Source organism: Eschrichtius robustus, chromosome 20, assembly GCF_028021215.1.
Source record: "Eschrichtius robustus isolate mEscRob2 chromosome 20, mEscRob2.pri, whole genome shotgun sequence".
Classification (NCBI taxonomy): Eukaryota; Metazoa; Chordata; class Mammalia; order Artiodactyla; family Eschrichtiidae; genus Eschrichtius; species Eschrichtius robustus.
The window spans coordinates 19,937,389-19,957,267 of NC_090843.1; the positions used below are offsets into that span (position 1 = coordinate 19,937,389).

General features: G+C 37.8%; 1 protein-coding gene and 1 long non-coding RNA gene across 3 annotated transcripts in view; one reads left to right on the forward strand and one right to left on the reverse strand.

Annotated features, from left to right (window-relative positions):
* The window catches only part of LOC137754895 (uncharacterized), a 238,912-nt gene that overhangs the window by 195,796 nt on the left and 23,237 nt on the right, over nt 1-19,879 (forward strand). The window lies entirely within an intron of this gene.
* Nucleotides 7,231-13,693, reverse strand: KRT39 (keratin 39). The gene is given in 8 exon segments (XM_068529688.1): nt 7,231-7,391; nt 7,394-7,476; nt 8,864-9,084; nt 10,414-10,539; nt 10,652-10,813; nt 11,463-11,619; nt 12,275-12,357; nt 13,217-13,693. Coding segments are annotated over 8 exon segments (1,470 nt in total).

The following is a 19,879-nucleotide window of genomic DNA, read 5'->3' on the forward strand; positions in this document are numbered from 1 at the left end:
TTGTTTATTTTTGTTTTTATTTTCATTTCTCTAGGAGGTGGGTCAAAAAGGATCTTGCTGTGATTTACGTCATAGAGTGTTCTGCCCATGTTTTCCTCTAAGAGTTTGACAGTGTCTGGCCTTACATTTAGGTCTTTAATTCATTTTGAGTTTATTTCTGTGTATGATGTTAGGGAGTGTTCTAATTTCATTCTTTTACATGTAGCTGTCCAGTTTTCCCAGCACCACTTATTGAAGAGGCTGTCTTTTCTCCCTTGTATAGTCTTTCCTCCTTTATCAAAGATAAGGTGACCATATGTGCGTGGGTTTATCTCTGGGCTTTCTATCCTGTTCCATTGATCTATATTTCTGTTTTTGTGCCAGTACCATACTGTCTTGATTACTGTAGCTTTGTAGTATAGTCTGAAGTCAGGGAGCCTGATTCCTCCAGCTCTGTTTTTCTTTCTCAAGATTTCTTTTGCTATTCGGGATCTTTTGTGTTTCCATACAAATTGTGAATTTTTTTGTTCTAGTTCTGGGAAAAATGCCAGTGGTAGTTTGCTAGGGATTGCATTGAATCTGTAGATTGCGTTGGGCAGTAGAGTCATTTTCACAATGTTGATTCTTCCAATCCAAGAACATGGTATATCTCTCCATCTGTTTGTATCATGTTTAATTTCTTTCATCAGTGTCTTATAATTTTCTGCATACAGGTCTTTTGTCTCCTTAGGTAGGTTTATTCCTAGATATTTTATTCTTATTGTTGCAGTGGTAAATGGGAGTGTTTTCTTAGTTTCACTTTCAGATTTTTCATCATTAGTGTATAGGAATGCTAGAGATTTCTGTGCATTAATTTTGTATCCTGCTACTTTACCAAATTCATTGATTAGCTCTAGTAGTTTTCTGGTAGCATCTTTAGGATTCTCTATGTATAGTATCATGTCATCTGCAGTGACAGCTTTACTTCTTCTTTTCTGATTTGGATTCCTTTTATTTCTTTTTCTTCTCTGATTGCTGTGGCTAAAACTTCCAAAACTATGTTGAATAATAGTGGTGAGAGTGGGCAACCTTGTCTTGTTCCTGATCTTAGTGGAAATGGTTTCAGTTTTTCACCATTGAGGACGATGTTGGCTGTGGGTTTGTCATATATGGCCTTTATTATGTTGAAGAAAGTTTCTGGAAGGTTTTTTATCATAAATGGGTGTTGAATTTTGTCGAAAGCTTTCTCTGCATCTATTGAGATGATCATATGGTTTCTCTCCTTCAGTTTGTGAATATGGTGTATCACATTGATTGATTTGCATATATTGAAGAATCCTTGCATTCCTGGGATAAACCCCACTTGATCATGGTGTATGATCCTTTTAATGTGCTGTTGGATTCTGTTTGCTAGTATTTTGTTGAGGATTTTTGCATCTATATTCATCGGTGATATTGATCTGTAATTTTCTTTTTTTGTAGTATCTTTGTCTGGTTTTGGTATCAGGGTGATCGTGGCCTCATAGAATGACTTTGGGAGTGGTCCGTCCTCTGCAATTTTTGGGAAGAGTTTGAGAAGGATGGGTGTTAGCTCTTCTCTAAATGTGTGATAGAATTCACCTGTGAAGCCATCTGGCCCTGGACTTTTGTTTCTTGGAAGATTTTTAATCACAGTTTCAATTTCATTACTTGTGATTGGTCTGTTCATATTTTCTATTTCTTCCTGGTTCAGTCTCGGAAGGTTATACCTTTCTAAGAATTTGTCCGTTTCTTCCAGGTTGTCTATTTTATTGGCATAGAGTTGCTTGTAGGAGTCTCTTATGATGCTTTGTATTTCTGCGGCGTCTGCTGTAACTTCTCCTTTTTCATTTCTAATTTTATTGATTTGAGTCCTCTCCCTCTTTTTCTTGATGACTCTGGCTAAAGGTGTATCAGTTTTATCTTCTCAAAGAAGCAGCTTTTAGTTTTATTTATCTCTGCTATTGTTGTCTTTGTTTCTATTTAATTTATTTCTACTCTGATCTTTATGGTTTTTTTCCGTCTATTAACTTTGGGTTTTGTTCGTTCTTCTTTCTCTAGTTCCTTTAGGTGTAAGGTTAGATTGTTTATTTGAGATTTTTCTTGTTTCTTGAGGTAGGATTGTGTTGCTATAACCTTCCCTCTTAGAACTGCTTTTGCTTCATCCCATAGGTTTTGGATCATCGTGTTTTCATTGTAATTTGTCTCTAGGTATTTTTTGATTTCCTCTTTGATTTCTTCAGTGATCTGTTGGTTATTTAGTAACATATTGTTTAGCCTCCATGTGTTTGTGTTTTTTACGTTTTTTCCCCCTGTAATTGATTTCTAATCTTATAACATTGTGGTCGGAAAACATGCTTAATATGATTTCAATTTTCTTAAATTTACCGAGGCTTGATTTTTGTCCCAAGATGTGATCTATCCTGGAGAATGTTCCTTGTACACTTGAGAAGAAAGTGTAAACTGCTGTTTTTAGGTGGAATGTCCTATAAATATCGATTAATTCTATCTGGTCTCTTGTGTCATTTAAAGCTGTGTTTCCTTATTATTTTTCTGTCTGGTTGATCTGTCCATTGGTGTAAGTGAGGTGTCAAAGTCCCCCACTATTATTGTGTTACTGACAATTTCCTCTTTCATGGCTGTTAACATTTACCTTTTTTATTGAGGTGCTCCTATGTTGGGTGCATATATATTTATAATTGTTATATCTTCTTTTTGGATTGATCCCTTGATCATTATGTAGTGTACTTCCTTGTCTCTTGCAACATTCTTTATTTTAAAGTCTATTTTATCTGATATGAGTATTGCTACTCCTGCTTTCTTCTGATTTCCATTTGCATGAGATATCTTTTTCCATCCCCTCACTTTCAGTCTGTATGTGTCCCTAGGTCTGAAGTGGGTCTCTTGTAGACAGCATATATATGGGTCTTCTTTTTGTATCCATTCAGCAAGCCTGTGTCTTTTGGTTGGAGCATTTAATCCATTCCCGTTTAAGGTAATTATCGATATGTATGTTCCTATTACCATATTCTTAATTATTTTGGGTTTGTTTTTGTAGGTCCTTTTCTTCTCTTGTGTTTCCCACTTAGAGAAGTTCCTTTAGCATTTGTTGTAGAGCTGGTTTGGTGGTGGTGAATTCTCTTAGCTTTTGCTTGTCTGCAAAGCTTTTGATTTCTCCGTCGAATCTGAATGAGATCCTTCCCGGGTAGAGTAATCTTGGCTGTAGGTTCTTCACTTTCATCTCTTTAAGTATATTCTGCCACCCGCTTCTGGCTCGTAGAGTTTCTGCTAAGAAATCAGCTGTTAACCTTATGGGAGTTCCCTTGTATATTATTTGTCAATTTCCCCTTGTTGCTTTCAATAATTTTTGTCTTTAATTTTTGTCAATTTGACTACTATGTGTCTCGGCATGTTTCTCCTTGGGTTTATCCTGCCTGGGACTCTCTGCACTTCCTGGACTTGGGTGGCTATTTCTTTTCCCATGTTACGGAAGTTTTTTACTATAATCTCTTCAAATATTTTCTCGGGTCCGTTCTCTCTCTTTTCTCCCTCTGGGACCCCTTTAATGCAAATGTTGTTGCGTTTATTGTTGTCCCAGAGGTCTCTTAGGCTGTCTTCATTTCTTTTCATTCTTTTTTCTTTATTCTGTTCCACAGCAGTGAATTCCACCATTCTGTCTTCCACGTCACTTCTCTGTTCTTCTGTCTCAGTTATTCTGCTATTGATTCCTTCTAGTGTAGTTTTCATTTCAGTTATTGTATTGTTCATCTCTGTTTATTTGTTCTTTAATTCTTCTAGGTCTTCGTTAAACATTTCTTGCATCTTCTTGATCTTTGCCTCCATTCTTTTTCCGAGGTCCTGGATCATCTTCACTCTCATTATTCTGAATTCTTTTTCAGGAAGGTTGCCTATCTCCACTTAATTTAGTTGTTTTTCTGGGGTTTTACCTCGTTCCTTCATCTGGTACATAGTCCCCTGCCTTTTCATTTTGTCTATCTTTCTGCGAATGTGGTTTTCATTCACAGGCTGCAGGAGTTTAGTTCTTTTTGCTTCTGCTGTCTGCTCTCTGATAGAAGATAGAGATAGAATGAGGCTATCTAAGAGGCTTGTACAAGCTTCCTGATGGGAGGGACTGGTGTTGGGTAGAGCTGGGTGTTGTTCTGGTTGGCAGAGCTCAGTAAAACTTTAATCCTCTTGTCTGCTGATGGGTGGGGCTGAGTTCCCTCCCTGTTGGTTGTTTGGCCTCAGGCGACCCAGCACTGGAGCCCGCAAGCCCTTTGGTGGGGCTAATGGTGGACTCCAGGAAGGCTCACACCAAGGAGTACTTCCCAGAACTTCTGCTGCCAGTGTCTTTGTCCCTGCAGTGAACCACAGCTGCCCCCTGCTTCTGCAGGAGACCCTGCAACACTAGCAGGTAGGTCTGTTTCAGTCTCCTATGGGGTCACTGCTCCTTCCCCTGGGTCCCGATGAGCACGCTACTTTGTTTGTGCCTTCCAAGAGTGGAATCTCTGTTTCCCCCAGACCTGTCAAAGTTCTGCAATCAAATCCCACTAGCCTTCAAAGTCTGATTTTCTGGGAATTCCTCTTCCCATTTCTGGACCCCCAGGTTGGGAAGCCTGACGTGAGGCTCAGAACCTTCACTCCAGTGGGTGGAATTCTGTAGTATAATTGTTCTCCATTTTGTGAGTCACCCACCCAGTGGTTGTGGGATTTGATTTTATTGTGATTGTGCCCCTCCTATCATCTCATTGTGACTTCTCCTTTGTCTTTGGATGTGGGGTATCTATTTTGGTGAGTTCCAGTGTCTTCCTGTTGATGATTGTTTAGCAGTTAGCTGTGATTCCAGTGCTCTTGCAAAAGGGAGTCCAGACTCCTTATTACCTTTAAAAGGTTTGACCACTCATGTACAACTTCCAGTAGATGGTTTTATCTTCCCTTTTATAGAGAAGACACTTAAGAAATCTATTAGCTCTTGAGTGGTTAAACCCCTTCTTACCATGCAGTTTATAATAACTTATTTTGATTGTGGAAGGCATGCAGGATACTTTGCTCTGAGCAGGAGGAAGATGTCCTATTTCTGGGAAAAGTTGACAATGGCATTGCCATATCAGCCTGAGGTTTGCCTGAGTCCAGCGAGGCTCCTAAACCCTGAATCTTGTTGGAATCAAACCTCAGAGCAGACCGAGCAGCTCTGACCCGTCCCCAGTTGATTTCCCAGTTAGTGTTGATGGCGTGTATGGGGTCTACTGGGGACCATCTCTGAACCAGACACAAAGGAAGAAGGTATGGAAGGAAATGACATATGCCTAGTTTTCAGCATAGGGAATAAAAACTCCCTTCTGCATGGCATTTTACAGCTTACAAGACCCTTTCACCATCATTATCCCATTTAATCCTTCCAGCCATGCAGCAGGCAGGGCCCAAGTTGTTATGTCCCTTTTATTCAAGGGCATAGAAACACACAAGCTGGGATGAGACTCTGTCCTGGCGTTTCTGAGTCCAAGCCGTATGCTCTTTCCACGTTTCGATCCTTCAGTCTGAGACAGTATGCAAGTAAGTGCTGACCAGGAGTAATCTGAGCATTCAGAGAAAAGAGAGATTATTGATAGAAAAGAGATCCCTCTGGCAGTTCTGCATTCCATTTGCTTAGTGTAAGTTGCTACTTGTCTGGTGGAAGTGGATGGCTAAACTGTGCGCTAAACAATGCTTTTGTCTTTGATGTGGGCATCAGTCATCAACTGATATCTGATACATATGCCAAGACTTCAAAAATGCTTTCTTGAGTAGAATTGAGGGCTTGATCACAGGAAATATTGTTCTATTCTTTTTACCCCCCAAAGCCAAACACTGTTAAAACTCCAAAATCATGACTGGAGAACTAAATTCATGGAGAAAGAATTTTAACATGAGATAATAATGACATAATTAGGTCTAGAGCTTATATAAAAATAACATTTGTATAGTACTTTTCAGCATACAGAGCAGCATTACATAAAAATTTCATTTGATCTTCACAACAACCCTGTGAATTAAGCATGATCCTCATTTAACAAACAAGGAAATTAAATTTGATGAAACCTAAATGTTTTGTCCAGTGTCACAGTTAGGAAGCGGCAAGTATAGAACTTCAGGACTTTTGACTTCACATTCTGTGTTTGACCTGGAATTATTTACTAAAAACTCTGGAAATGTCAAATATTTTTTGTAGGGACTGACTTAAACACTCTTGACCCTACTGTAAGAAGCTTTGATAAAGGCTGGTTCCTAAATGGTGCTTTCTCAAACTGGGACTGCCTTGTGCTAGCAAGCAGCAATTATTCATGATTACTTTTCTGCAAAGTTTGTTGCTATTAAGTCCATTTCTCTCTGATGGATAGATTGAAGTAAGCATCTAAGTTATTTTTTCATGGCACCTGTCACAGGGGCATAGAGGAGCAGGGTAATGTCTTGATAGTTCCAGCTACATGTTCCTTGTCAAACAATCAGAACCCAATCCCATTCCCTAAAGAATAGAAAGAGAAATAGCAAACATTTAATGAGAGGATCCATGCTGTTTCTTCAAAATGCTCTAGATTCACTCCCCACAACGATTCCTGATTCTCGATGAAAATATTTGGAGAGCCTGATGGTTCACAGAATTTTGGAGAATGTGGACATCTTTAAAAATATCTTGGGGCGGGTGAAGTGGGTACGTGTGGATAAACAGTAATTGAGACAGCAGAGGTGAATAGGATTCAGACTCATGACTATTCAAGGAAACTAAGTATTAAAGATATTTTTCTCTGTTCATGCTGTTACCATATAAGCTTCTTTCTATATCCAAAGAAGGGGTTTAGAAGGGAAGGTTGTAGATTTTCACCTTCACGTGTCATGGCCCAAACCAATTCTTGAACTTGTCTGACTGGCTCTAAAGAGGAATGTAAGTAAACAAGGCCTGAATGAACACAAGAGAAACCTGCCCATCACCTGTGGAGTCAAGTAATGTAGGTCACCTTCTCTTGCACCTATAAATCAGTGCCTGACCCTCAGATAAATGGGAAATGTGCTTCCAGAGAAATGTCATTTATTATCATGTTGGTGGCAATGACTTAGGGAAGGAGCAGAATAAAAGGTATTCTATCTAGCGATGGGGACCCAATCTAGTAGCAAGAAAATAAGTACCTTAAGGAACTGGGAAGTTCTTAAACCTCTCTGGCAGGAGCAAGTATTGGCCTCTCTTTCATGAATGAGGGTCATTTTTATCACCTTGGGATGTCAGACTTTGGCAGTTCTGGTGATGAAGCAAGGCTGCACGTGCTCGTGAGAAGAAATGACTCTCCCATCCTTAATCTCCTCGGTGATGGTGCAGATTTTAACCAGAATTCTCAGCAGGGTTCTGCAGGCACCGTGGGACTCGTGTATCCCACAGGGGGTGAGGATGATGTGTGAACTAGGGCTCTGGCCTTACTGGATATGCAAGTGGAAGGCTCACATTTGGTGGCACATGAGTGACAGGGAAGCCTAGGAAAAAACAAAATTTTACCTGTGGTTGAAAGAAGGCAACGGTGGCTATGGAGAAATGGCAGTGGTTAAGTTTTCAACATTTGTCACTCAAAACAAGTACTTCCCAATGCTTGATTATTCATTTTGTACAGTCATTAGTTGAAGAAAAGGAATCAGACCAGACCCATGGGAAAGCAGCATCCCAGGTTTAGAAGTGCTAGATTATGTAAGCTGCCGTTACAGCCAATGCCAGAGCATTGGACGAACACTCCAATAGTCCAAGACTGGTGTTGAGCCCAGCTCTGTCATTTGCCAGCTGGTGACCTCAGATAAGTCAGCTAACCCTCTTGAGCTTTAGTTTTTCATCTGCAGAATGGATATAGTGGGAACTCAACAGTGATAAGGGACAAGTCGAAGAGCTTACTATCTGAGGAAAGCAAGTTAATCTGGTATTTTTCTTAACCAGAGAGTTAGTCACAGTACTTTTGGTGGCCTGGTCCCCATCTATGGAAGAGTCCTCAACGCATCATCCAGAAGCTCTAAGGTGCCTTCTGGGTGTCTATAAATGAATAATCTTTAGAGAACTGGAATTAGGAGGAGTTAGAAGTAAGAACCCTTTTTAGAAAGCATCATGTGATTCAAGGCACTTTGGTACATTTGGTATATTGGAGCTCCTCAGGGTGATTGCATAGGTTGACATTGTGCTAGAACAATGTGGACATGCCAGTTAAAAGATTTCTGTGAATGGCGTTCACTGATTGTTTTTGGGATGGATGTCCCCTTAGCAATTGTAACTAGGTCTACATTTGGGGTGTTAGTTTGGATTGAGTTGATTCAAAGAGCTCATGCTCCATGTCATTTCCTTATGAGTTGGTTAGCTTCTTATTTAAAAACTTACAACTTCTATAAAAAATGCTGATGCACACATAGGTACATGCTGTTGTTGGCCATCAAAGACAAGTGGCTGGACAGGGCTGGGGGTTTCAGCCTGAGCAGAACGTTCCTCCAAAGGAGGAAGCAGGGTTGTCCTGTTTGATCTTGTGAAAGTCAGACGTTCATCTTAGTAGGGGGAAATCTGTAAATTGCCAGGAATGTTCATCTTTGAGGAAACCATTTTTTTCCCCTAGTAATTTTTAAAACTCTAAGAAGTTAGCCAACCTGTAAGGCGTCACTCTGGAACACTGGCTTTTCAAAACGACTCAGTTCAGCTAACCCTTCAAATTTGGACTAGGCTACAATTGTAGGTCTCCAAATGGCACAGCTTGAGAGAGTGGATTGACTCTCCCGGCCAAAGCTCTCCATCACTGGCAACAAGACCAAGGCACTTGTCCCCCATTGCCAGTGGCAGTACATACATGTGTGTGTTTGAGCCTCTTTCTTGCAGAAACTGGTTTTATTTTCATACTTGCCATCTGAGCTCTCCAGAAGGCTGCGGTATGTGGTAATCTCACGCTCTAGCCGGGACTTGACGTCCAGCAGAATCTCATATTCTTGGTTTTGTCTTTCCAGAGTCCCCCAGATCTCTGCCAGCTGAGCCACTAGGTTATCGATCAGACACTGGATCTGGGCCCGGAAGGCTGTGTAGCGGGCCTCTGTCTCTGCCAGGGCACATTCCTGGGACTATCTCTACCATGGAGGAGAAAAGGAGGATTTATAATGATGACTCCTTTAAACCCAAGTCATTTGTGATCAGTATCATTTTAAACAATGGTTTCTTGATGACAGGTACTAATGAATCTCCAAGGCTTCTTGACTTCTTATTACTTCCTAACCAAATAAATCCAAAAATAAAATTATCAACTATGTTAAAGCTTGCTTTCCTTTATCTTCTTTTTTGGGACTTCTCTTTAAATATTTACTTATCTTCTCCCTCCTTAATCACCAGACAATCTCCTACCACACTCTCCTACCTAGGACAGAAAAAAAATACCAACTTATTTCACACCCAGGCATTAAAAACGCATTACCACAACACCTCTTTCTACGAGGGTTTCTACCTAAAAAGGAAGTGAGCAGCATTTAGCCATAAACAATTTCTTTATATGTAAAAATGAGAGTTGAAACTTTGATAATTAAATTTCTTTCCTGATCTATCATTCTGTAAGCCTATGGATAATGGAATTTTAGTTTTCAATAACCTATTACTTGCATGATTATTCCAATTTTTATAGATGAGAAAACTGCGGTTCAAGAGGTTAAATGAGTTGATTAGCTGGTGACAAAACCAGCTTTGGGGCAAGGTCTTCTTAATACCCTTCATATCAGAGCATTTAAATAATTTCCTACTTCAGAGAGGCCGTGCGTAGAATGAGGAAGAAGTGGTTCCAGCTTTGGAACCTGTATTCTGGCTCAGACTCTTACTTCTTTTGTGACTTTTGACAAGTTACTTAATGCCTCAGGAGCTTGTGTCTTCATCTACAAAATAAGTGAAATGAAACTTATCTTGGATTTGTCTTGGTAAAATCACCAAGATTTTACCAGATGAGCTTTCTGAGCCTCATCTGTAAAACTGGCTTAATAATTATGCCACCTCCTTCATAAGATTATTTTATAAATTTGATAGTTTGTAAAAATGTTTTGCATGCAATAAAATGCTCTCTTAGTGTTTCCCAAAGCGTACTCCATGGATTATCATTGCCATGAAATGCTCTTTAAAAAAAGGAGTCCACAGTCAAATGAGTTCTAAAATGCTGAATACCAGATATCCCCTTCTTGGAGAGTCATGGTGAACATCCGCTTATTAAAGGCCTGAAGGAAGGTACCTTGTTTAATCTTTGTTTAATCCAGCATTTCCCAGGCTTATTTGACCTCAAAGTCCTTTTTTTGGCCACAGATCCTTTAACAAACAGAGGAACTGCTGTTCTGAAGGACACACTCTGGGAAACACTACACCACACAGGTGTCAGGGACTACTGCCATCACTGCTGTGCTAGGTTTGGTCAGTGTTTCAGGTACCATTCGGTGCTGGGCCTGCAGTTCAATCTGTAGAGTGTTCATGGTGCATCTCAGTTCAATGATCTCCTTCTGGAAGCAAGGCTGCTGTTGAGTGCTGGTCTCCACCTCCTGGTTCAGCTCCTCCATCTGAAACATAGTCAAAGAACATGAATATCATGAAGGAAAACTTGACTGTGATTCAAGAGCCCCTGGAAATACAATGTCAACTCTTTGTTTTTGACTTATCTACCCTCCCCACCTGTGCGTTGAACCACTGTTCTACATCTCTGTGGTTTTTCTCCGTGATGGACTCATATTGACGTCTCATTTCTTGTAGAAGCTGGTGTAGGTCAACAGAAGGGGCAACGGTCACTTCAATGTTGAGTCTGTCCCCAAGCTGGCTCTGTAAGGAATTGATTTCCTATGGAAAGAAAAAGAATGTGAAGTCACTTGGTGAACAGATGACTCCCTTGTGTTCTTGTTTCAGTCTAACAGCGATAATTTAGCTTCACTGCATCTGAAATTGAGCCCACAATAAAGGAATACGTGATTTATAGGCACTATGAAGATGCTATAAAATGACTTAAGGCTATTTCACATATGACTGTGTGTTCAGATATGTTCAACATTGAAAAGAATTGACCAGCAAGATCAGGATTTTAAAGAATTTAGATCATTTCCAGGGGTCATGGGTGAAGTGGCATAGGGGTGGAATTTATAATGAGAGACCATAGTCTCCATGATGCTAATATGTGCTTATGCCAATATCGACTTATACCAATAGTGGCGGAAGTCTGTGCAGAGATGCCTACAAAAAGATGGGAAACATGTGCTCACAGGAAATTGGGTTGCTTCCTTATCCTGGAAAAGCTGGAGAAGACAGTGGAGGCTTCAGTTACTGTGTTGTGGGCAATGGATTTGAAAGACATTGAACCAATGGTAGTAGCAGTAGGTATAATCAGGTATAACAGTAGTGTCTAGTTGAACTCAAACTGTCAAATTCAACTCAAAGAAATTGATGCTATTTTTAGAGGCTCAGCTTGTAAGGACTCCGTTGGTCTTTCTCTAACCTCTTCTTGGTTCTTTCTGAGGCAAAGGGGCTCCTCCTTCAGAGACTGGACTTGTGCCTCCAGGTTAGCCTTGCCCAGGGTCAGTGCATTCAGTATCTGCTGTAGGTCATTGGCATCTGTCTCCACTAGCTGGTGTAGGGACACCTTGACTTTGTACCTGTAAAAATGGTACATGAGAAGAAAAGCATTAAAATGTAGGTGGTGTAAATCCGGCCAAGCAGAACTTTCTTCTGCATTTTCCTCTGGGCTTTTCATTTCCTATATTTCTATTGTAGGTTTTCTTCTGTTTCGAGGTGAAACCCTTTGAAAAACATCACTACTTAATTAGGCTTTCTAAATTAGTTTGAGTGATGCTACCTTGTTATTTGAGATGAAAGAGTTTATCCTCCTTCCCCTGCCCCTACAGGCAGTGCAGTGGAAGTGGAAAGAGCAAGAAATTAAGATTTAGCAAGCCTGTGTCCAAGTTTTGGCTCTGTCTTGTACTAACTGCATGTCTTTGGATAAATAGCTGGATCTTGTTAAACCTCAGTTTTCTCACCTTAAATGGGCTAGTAATATATTAGCTCTACCTATTTTATTGACTATTGTGCAGGTAATCAGATGGGTTCATAAGTTAGAAACTACAGATACTGTATAAATGTGAGTGGCTATGAATCTTAATCATTTATATCGAATTTGAAGGTCTTCTCTGGGCTGGTGCTGACATAGTATGGGCAGGAGGGTTAGCAGACCCAGACACGATCTTACTGGGTATGTGTAGCATCAGATGCAGGGTGAATTCTATCATGAACCACAGAGCTGGGTGGGCTTACTTTGCTCTCAAGTCATCAGCAGCCAGTTTGGTGTTGTCAATTTGTGAGACCAGTCTGGAATTCTCAGCCTTGGTACACAAGATCTAGAATTAAGAAGCTGTACACACAAATGAGACAAACACCAAGATCTCCTTCTTTAAAAGCGTCCAAGGGACTTGTGTGTGTTTCAATTAACAGGGAGAGGCTAGTTAGGCTTTTTATAGCTATGCTTAGGATGCTTGGGAAACTTTGGAACTTTTTGTTATTTTCCTAAAAGATCAGCAAAAATTACTTCAATAAAAACTTCTATAGATGTTTTACTGTTAAAATATAAAGTTCATCCTAAATTTGCATAACATACCACGGTCCACTAGAATGTAAACGCTATGAGGGTAAGACTTTTTTGTTCATCAGTATGTTCCCAAAACCTAGAATAATGTCTGGTGCGTTGTTGTTGGTGCTCAGTAAATATTTTTTGAAAAAATATAACAGAATAAATCCAGCATGTGTAGCAGCAGCGTATCACTCTGATTAGGAAACTTAGGTTTGGTGTGGGAAGAAGCTATTTAAACAATTTAGAGATGACGTAATGAACATAAAAGGGGAAAAGAGTGGTGATGGTTGAAAAAAATGGATAAAAGTTAAACTGTTTAGGAACTTATTAAAACAAAATTCTTTTCCTTAGATCCCTGTTTTCTTATTTTTGTTAAAGAAATGGCAGCAGTTGTTAATACATTTTGGTCCTGTGTTATCTGGTTTAAATGGCAGAGTGTATTTCTGGAAAATGAAAAACTATAAAACTCTAAATATTGCCTCAAGGTGACAATTTCATTCAAGAGATTTTCTTATTCTACAAAATATTGTTCAGCATAAAAGGAACTAAGATATTACAGTTTAACAAATGACTATTGCTTGCAGGACATCAATTCACAACGTGATTATACACATTCCTGAGAATCTTACTCTCTGCTAGAGCTCCTCAATGGTAACATAGTAGGACAGGTAGTCAGGACATATGACCTGGAGCTTCTTTGTTACACTCTTCCTGGATTTTACGTTTTGCCACTGCAGTGTGGCATTCTCTCGTTCCAACATTCGTACCTTTTCCAGGTAGTTAGCAAGGCGGTCACTCAAGATTTGCATGGTCTCTTTCTCATTACTGTTGGTGCCATCACCACACCAGCCACAATCATCCAGAGAGGAACAAGCATTGACATTGCTTATTAAGCAGAGGGGTGTGAGACAAAAGCAAGGAGTGGATTGGCAGCCCTGGGACTGGGGAGCTCTCAGAACATGGCCAGGTGGTTGACAGCTGTTGGCTTCAAGACCACAATGCTGGCAGCTGGTGTTAGAAAAGATGGTTCTTAAATTTGCAATTCTAGAACAGCTTTGGCATGGCATTGAAGAAGACATAGTTGTTTTACAGCGCTTGGTATGCATAGTGTGTGCCCAGCTTTGGTTTATTTCAAAGTCTAGGTCTTTGGTATCCAAAGCTCAAGACAACCATGACTGAGTCTAAATTCCAAGCCTCTTGGCATTTTCCTGTTTGAAGTGCTTATATAGGCTTTGCTCTAGGTGCGGTCACAGCAGGCAGGAAGTTTTCCTTTCTAATGTTTATATAAAATCCCATAGGAACATCTTATTAGTCTGTTTTTTACTTGCCTGAGAAGAGTTACTTGTCTCATAAAAATGTGCACTTAGGCTATTACTGAGTTATTACCCATCACAACTGCTACTTGTCATTGGGTTCAGAGCTTCACCTTATGTCTTCAAAACGACCTGTCGTCATGGTTCTAACAGCATCCATTATTAAGCAAGTGTGAGTATATTAAGTTCATTAAGTCCTTGTTGACCTCTTCCTCTGGCATTGAGCTTGACCAGGAATGAGTCCATCCTTCTTTTCCTTTCTTCTCTAAAAAAGGGAAACTATTGATATCTAATAATTATTGGTGAACTTAGAAATCAATATATTATTTCGGTCTGTCCAACTGATTTTCCCATTTTCGTTGTTTGGACATTGTATGGATTAAAATGTTGGTCTTAAACAAGACTCTTTTTAAAGGTAATTGCTGGGTTTCTGTTTTAGCTTTCCAGGTAGGGTTTGATTGCTAACAAGAAATTCTTTGGAAAAGAGGCTGGTTACCTTTTGATTTTCTGTAACTCACATTCTATGATATTTTTAGTACTCAGTGTTTGCTTGTCATACTACATTAGCTAAAAATTGTTGTGGTGTTGGTTTACATTTGCTGTTTAAACATGATCTGCTGAAAGGTAAGTGTGTTCTTTCTTAGTAATACTTAGCATTGTTCTTAAGGAAGCTCTTTGTTCCTGATCCTTTTTGGAGGCCCTAGGGGAGAATCATTTCCTTGCCTTTTCCAGCTTCTAGAGGCTGCCCACATTCCTTGGTCTATGGCTCCCCTCCATCTGCAAAGCCAGCAATGGCCAGTCAAGTCTTCCTCACATCACATCACTCTGACACTGACTCTTCTGCTTCCCTCTTCCACATTTCAGAAAGAACCCTTGTGATTATATTATTCCCACTCATATCATCTAGGATAATCTTCCTATTTTAAGGTCAGCTGACTAGTAACCTTACTTTTCCTTTGTCATGTAGACTAACATATTCAAAGGTTCTGAGATTAGGACATGAACATCTTTGGGGGCCCATTATTCTGCATAACACACAATGGAAGGAAAAAAACACAATTTACAATAGCACCAACAAATATAAAATATGCAGGAATAAATTTAGTTAGAAAGATTCAAGATCTACAAGAATAAAATGTTAAAATACACTAAAGAACAGAAAACTAGAATAAATGGAAAGATACATTATGTTCTTGGACTGAAATACTGTAGTCATCATTAAAAAATAATCAATTATATCTACATTAATTTCACTTAGATCTCAGTAAACTTGAGATTGTCTCATTAAGTGACTTTTTCAACTAGACAAGATAATTCTGAAGTTTTATGAGAAAAATAAAACCAATTAGAATGGCCAGGAAAATTCTAGAAAAGAAAAGCTACAGAAAGACCAGTACTTCCAGGTATTAATAATAAAATGTATTTTAAACCTCAATAATTAAAATGTAGTATTGATGCATGAATATTCAGACTGACCAATAAAATAGACTAAGAAGTCTAGAAATAGATTCCCAAAGAGATTGAGATTTAGTATATGATAAATGTGACATTTAAATCAATGGGGAAAAGACAGACTATCATATACAGTTTGGGGACAGTTCTGTATCACTCAGGATTGGGGAAGGGGAAGGAATGTTCAATTCTGTATCACTCGGGGTTGGGGTAAGGGCAAGAGATGTTGGAATCATACCTAATGCCTTATAGTAGCACAAATTTACAAAAATTCAAATATGAAAAAATAATATCATAAATGTACTAAAAGAAAACATAGGAAAATCCTTTTATAAATTTGCAGTCAGAAGGCCTTTCTAATAATGACTAAAAATTAAGAAACCGTATAAAACTTATAAATTTAACATCAAATAACTTGTGCATGGGTAAAAAAAAAACCTATAAAATCAGAAGAGAGATGACAAATTGGGAAAGAACATCTGCAATTATACCACAGACGTGATCAGAAGGAAAATAAGGAAGGAACTTTTAAAAGTGCCTTAGAAAAAGTGTTCAATGTCACTAATAAAAAAGGAAATGTAAATTTAAACTACACTGAGATATCATTTTATTTTTCCACCTAACAGACTGAAAAAACAGTCAAAGTTTGATAACAGACACATTGTATTGTGTACAACCTCTAATTTATTTCTGGTGGGAGTGTAAATTCATATAAGCTACTATAGTGCTACTATAATCAAGGCAGTTTGATATTGGCATAAGTGTTGGCAATTAGATCAGCAAAAAAGAATATAGAGTCTAGAAATAGACTCAAATATGTGGTCAATTGGTTTCTGACAAAGATTCCAAAGTAAGTCAATGAGAAAAAGATAGCCTTTTCAATAAATGTTGCTCAATTAATTAGATAATTATATAGCAAAAACTAATACATCTTGAGCTCTACCTCACACTATACACAAAAATTAATTAATGATGGATTAAACACTTAAATGTGAAGGTTACATGTATAGGCATGCCTTGTTTTATTGCACTTCACAGATTTTGCATTTTTTACACATTGAAAGTTTGTGATAACTTGCATTAAGCAAGTTTATCAGCATCATTTTCCCAACAGCATTTGTCACTTCATGTCTCTGTCACATTTTGGTAATTCCTACAATATTTCAAACTTTTTCATTTTTGTTATATTTGTTATGGTGATCTGTGATCAGTGATCTTTGATGTTACCATTACAAAAAGGTGACAGCTTGCTGAAGGCTCAGATGTAGGAAGGTTAAAAGACAAAACTAGTGAAATCATCTATATCCACAATAAATAATTAAGGGATACACAAAACAAAAAGATGTGAACTATAACAAAAACATTAAATGTTGGGGGAGGGAGAGTAAAAATGGAGGATTGTTAGAATGCATTCAAATTTAAGAGATTATCAACTTAAAATAATGATCAAATATATATTATATATGTTATATATATATATGATATGGACCTCATGGTAACCACAAACCAAAACCTACAGTAGATACACACACAAAAAAGAGAAAGGAATACAAACGTAACACTAAAAATAGTCTTCAAATCCACCAGAGAATAGAGCAAAAGAAGAAGAAATGAATAAAAAAGAACTACAAAACAATGACAATAAGGACACACCTACCAAAAATTACATTAAATGTAAATGGACTAAATGCTGCAATCAAAAGACAGAGTGTCTGAATGGGTAAAAAATCAAGACCCATATAAAAGCTGCCTATAAGAGATTCACTTCAGATCTAAAGACACACACAGATTGAAAATGAGGAGATGGAACAAAAGTATTCCATGCAAATTGAAATGAAAAGAAAGCTAGGGTAACAATACTTATATCAGAAAAAATAGACTTTAAAACAAAGACTATAACAAGAGACAAAAAAGGACGTTACATAATGATAAAGGGATCGATCCAACGAGAAGGGATAACAATTGTAAATATATATGCACCCAACATATGGGCACCTAAATACATAAAGTAAATATTAACAAACATAAGGAGAGAAATTGACAGTAACACAATAATAAAGGGGAACTTTAACACCCCACTTATATCAGTGGACAGATCATCTGGACAGAAAATCAACAAGGAAACACTGGCCTTAAACAGCATGTTAGATCAGATAGAATTAATTGATGTATACAGAACATTTTACTCCCAAACAGCAGAATACACATGCTTTTCAAGTGTACATGGAACATTCTCCAGGATAGATCACATGGATCTATGGATCTAGGCCACAAAACAAGTCTCAATAAATTTAAGCAGATTGAAATCATATCAAGCATCTTTTCTAACCACAACAGTATGAGACTAAAAACAACTACAAGAAAAAAACTGCAAAAACAACAAACACTGGAATCTAAACAACATGTTACTAAACAACCAATGGGTCACTGAAGAAATCAGAGAGGAAATCAAAAAATACTTGAGACAAATGAAAATGGAAACACAATGATCCAAAATCTATAGAAAACAGCAGAAGCTGTTCCAAGAGGGAAGTTTATAGAAATACAAGCCTACATTAGGAAACAAGAAAAATCTCAAATAAACAATCTAACCTTACACCTAAAGGAACAAGGAAAAAAAGAACAAAGCACAAAGTTTGTAGAGGGACAGAAATAATAAAGATCAGAGTGGAAGTAAATGAAATAAAGGCTAATAAAACCACAATAGAGTAGATCAATGAAACTAAGAGCTCGTTCTTTGAAAAGATAAAATCAATAAACTTTTACTCAGATTCATCAGGAAAAAAAAGAGAGAGGCCCCAAATAAATAAAATCAGAAATGAAAGAGGAGTGGTTACAACTGATACCACAGAAATACAAGGGAACATAAGAAATTACTATGAACAATTATACACCAATAAAATGGACAACTTAGAAGAAATGGATATACTCTTAGAAATGTACAATCTGCCAAGACTGAATCAGGAGGAAATAGAAAATATGAACAGAAGATTACCAATAATGAAGTTGAATCAATAATACAAAAAACTCTCAACAAACAAAAGTCCAGGACCACATAGCTTCACAGGTGAATTCTACCAAACATTTAAAGAAGAGTCAATGCTTATCCTTCTCAAACTATTCCAAAAAGTTGCAGAGAAAGGAAAGCTTCTAAACTCATTCTATGAGGCCAACATCACCCCAATACCAAAACCAGACAAGACACCACAAAAAAAGGAAAATTACAGGCCAATATCACTGATGAACACAGATACAAAAATTCTCAACAAAATATTAGCAAACTGAATTCAACAATACGTGAAAAGGATCATATACCGTGATCAAATGGGATTTATCTCAGAGATGTAATGATGGTACAGTACCTGCAAGTCAATCAACATGATACAACACATTAACAAACAGAAGAATAAAAACTATATGATCATCCCAAAAGATGTAGAAAAACTTTTGACAAAATTTAACATCCATTTATTATAAAACTCTCAACAAAGTGGGTGTAGAAGGAACATATCTCAACAAAATATGGGTCATATATGATAAACCCACAGCTAACATTTTACTCAATGATGAAATTTGAAAGCATTTCTTTTAAGATCAGGAACAAGATGAGGCCCACTCTTACCACTTTTATTCAACATAGTATTGGAAGTCTTAGTCACAGCAATCAGAGAAGAAAAAGAGGTAAAAGGAATCTAAATTAGAAAGGAAGAAGTAAAACTGTCAATGTTTGCAGATGACTTGTCACTATATGTAGAATATACTAAAGATGCTACCCCAAAACTATTAGAATTAATGAATGAATTCAGTAAAATTGCAGGATATAAAATTAATATACAGAAATCTGTTGCATTTCTATATACTAACATCAAACTATCAGAAAGAGAAATTAAGAAAACAATCCCATTTAAATTACATCAAAAATAATAGAATATCTAGGAATAAACTTAATCAGGAGGTGGAAGACCTGTACTCTGAAAACTATAAGACGTTGATGAAAGAAACTGAAGACTGTGCAATCTTTCATGGATTGGAAGATATAAAATTGTTAAAATAACCATACTACACAAGACAAGCTAGAGATTCAATACAATCACTATAGAAATACCAAAGAAATTTTTTACAGAACTAGAACAAATAATCCTAAATTTTGTATGGAGCCACAGAAGACCTCCAAATAGCAAAAGCAACCTTGAGAAAGAACAAAGCAGGCAGTATCACACTCCCTGATTTTAAACCATACTAAAAAGCTACAGCATCAAAACAGTATGGTACTGGCACAAAAACAGATGCATAGATTGGTGGAACAGAATAGAGAGCCCAGAAATAAACCCACACACATATGGTCAATTAATCTATGGCAAAGAATGCAAGAATATACAGTGGGGAAAAGACAGTCTCTTCAGTAAGTGGTGTTGGGATAACTGGACAGTGACATGTAAAAGAATGAAACTAGACCACTTTTTTTCACACCATATACAAAAGTCAACTCAAAATGGATTAAAGACTTAAGTGTAAGACTTAAAATCC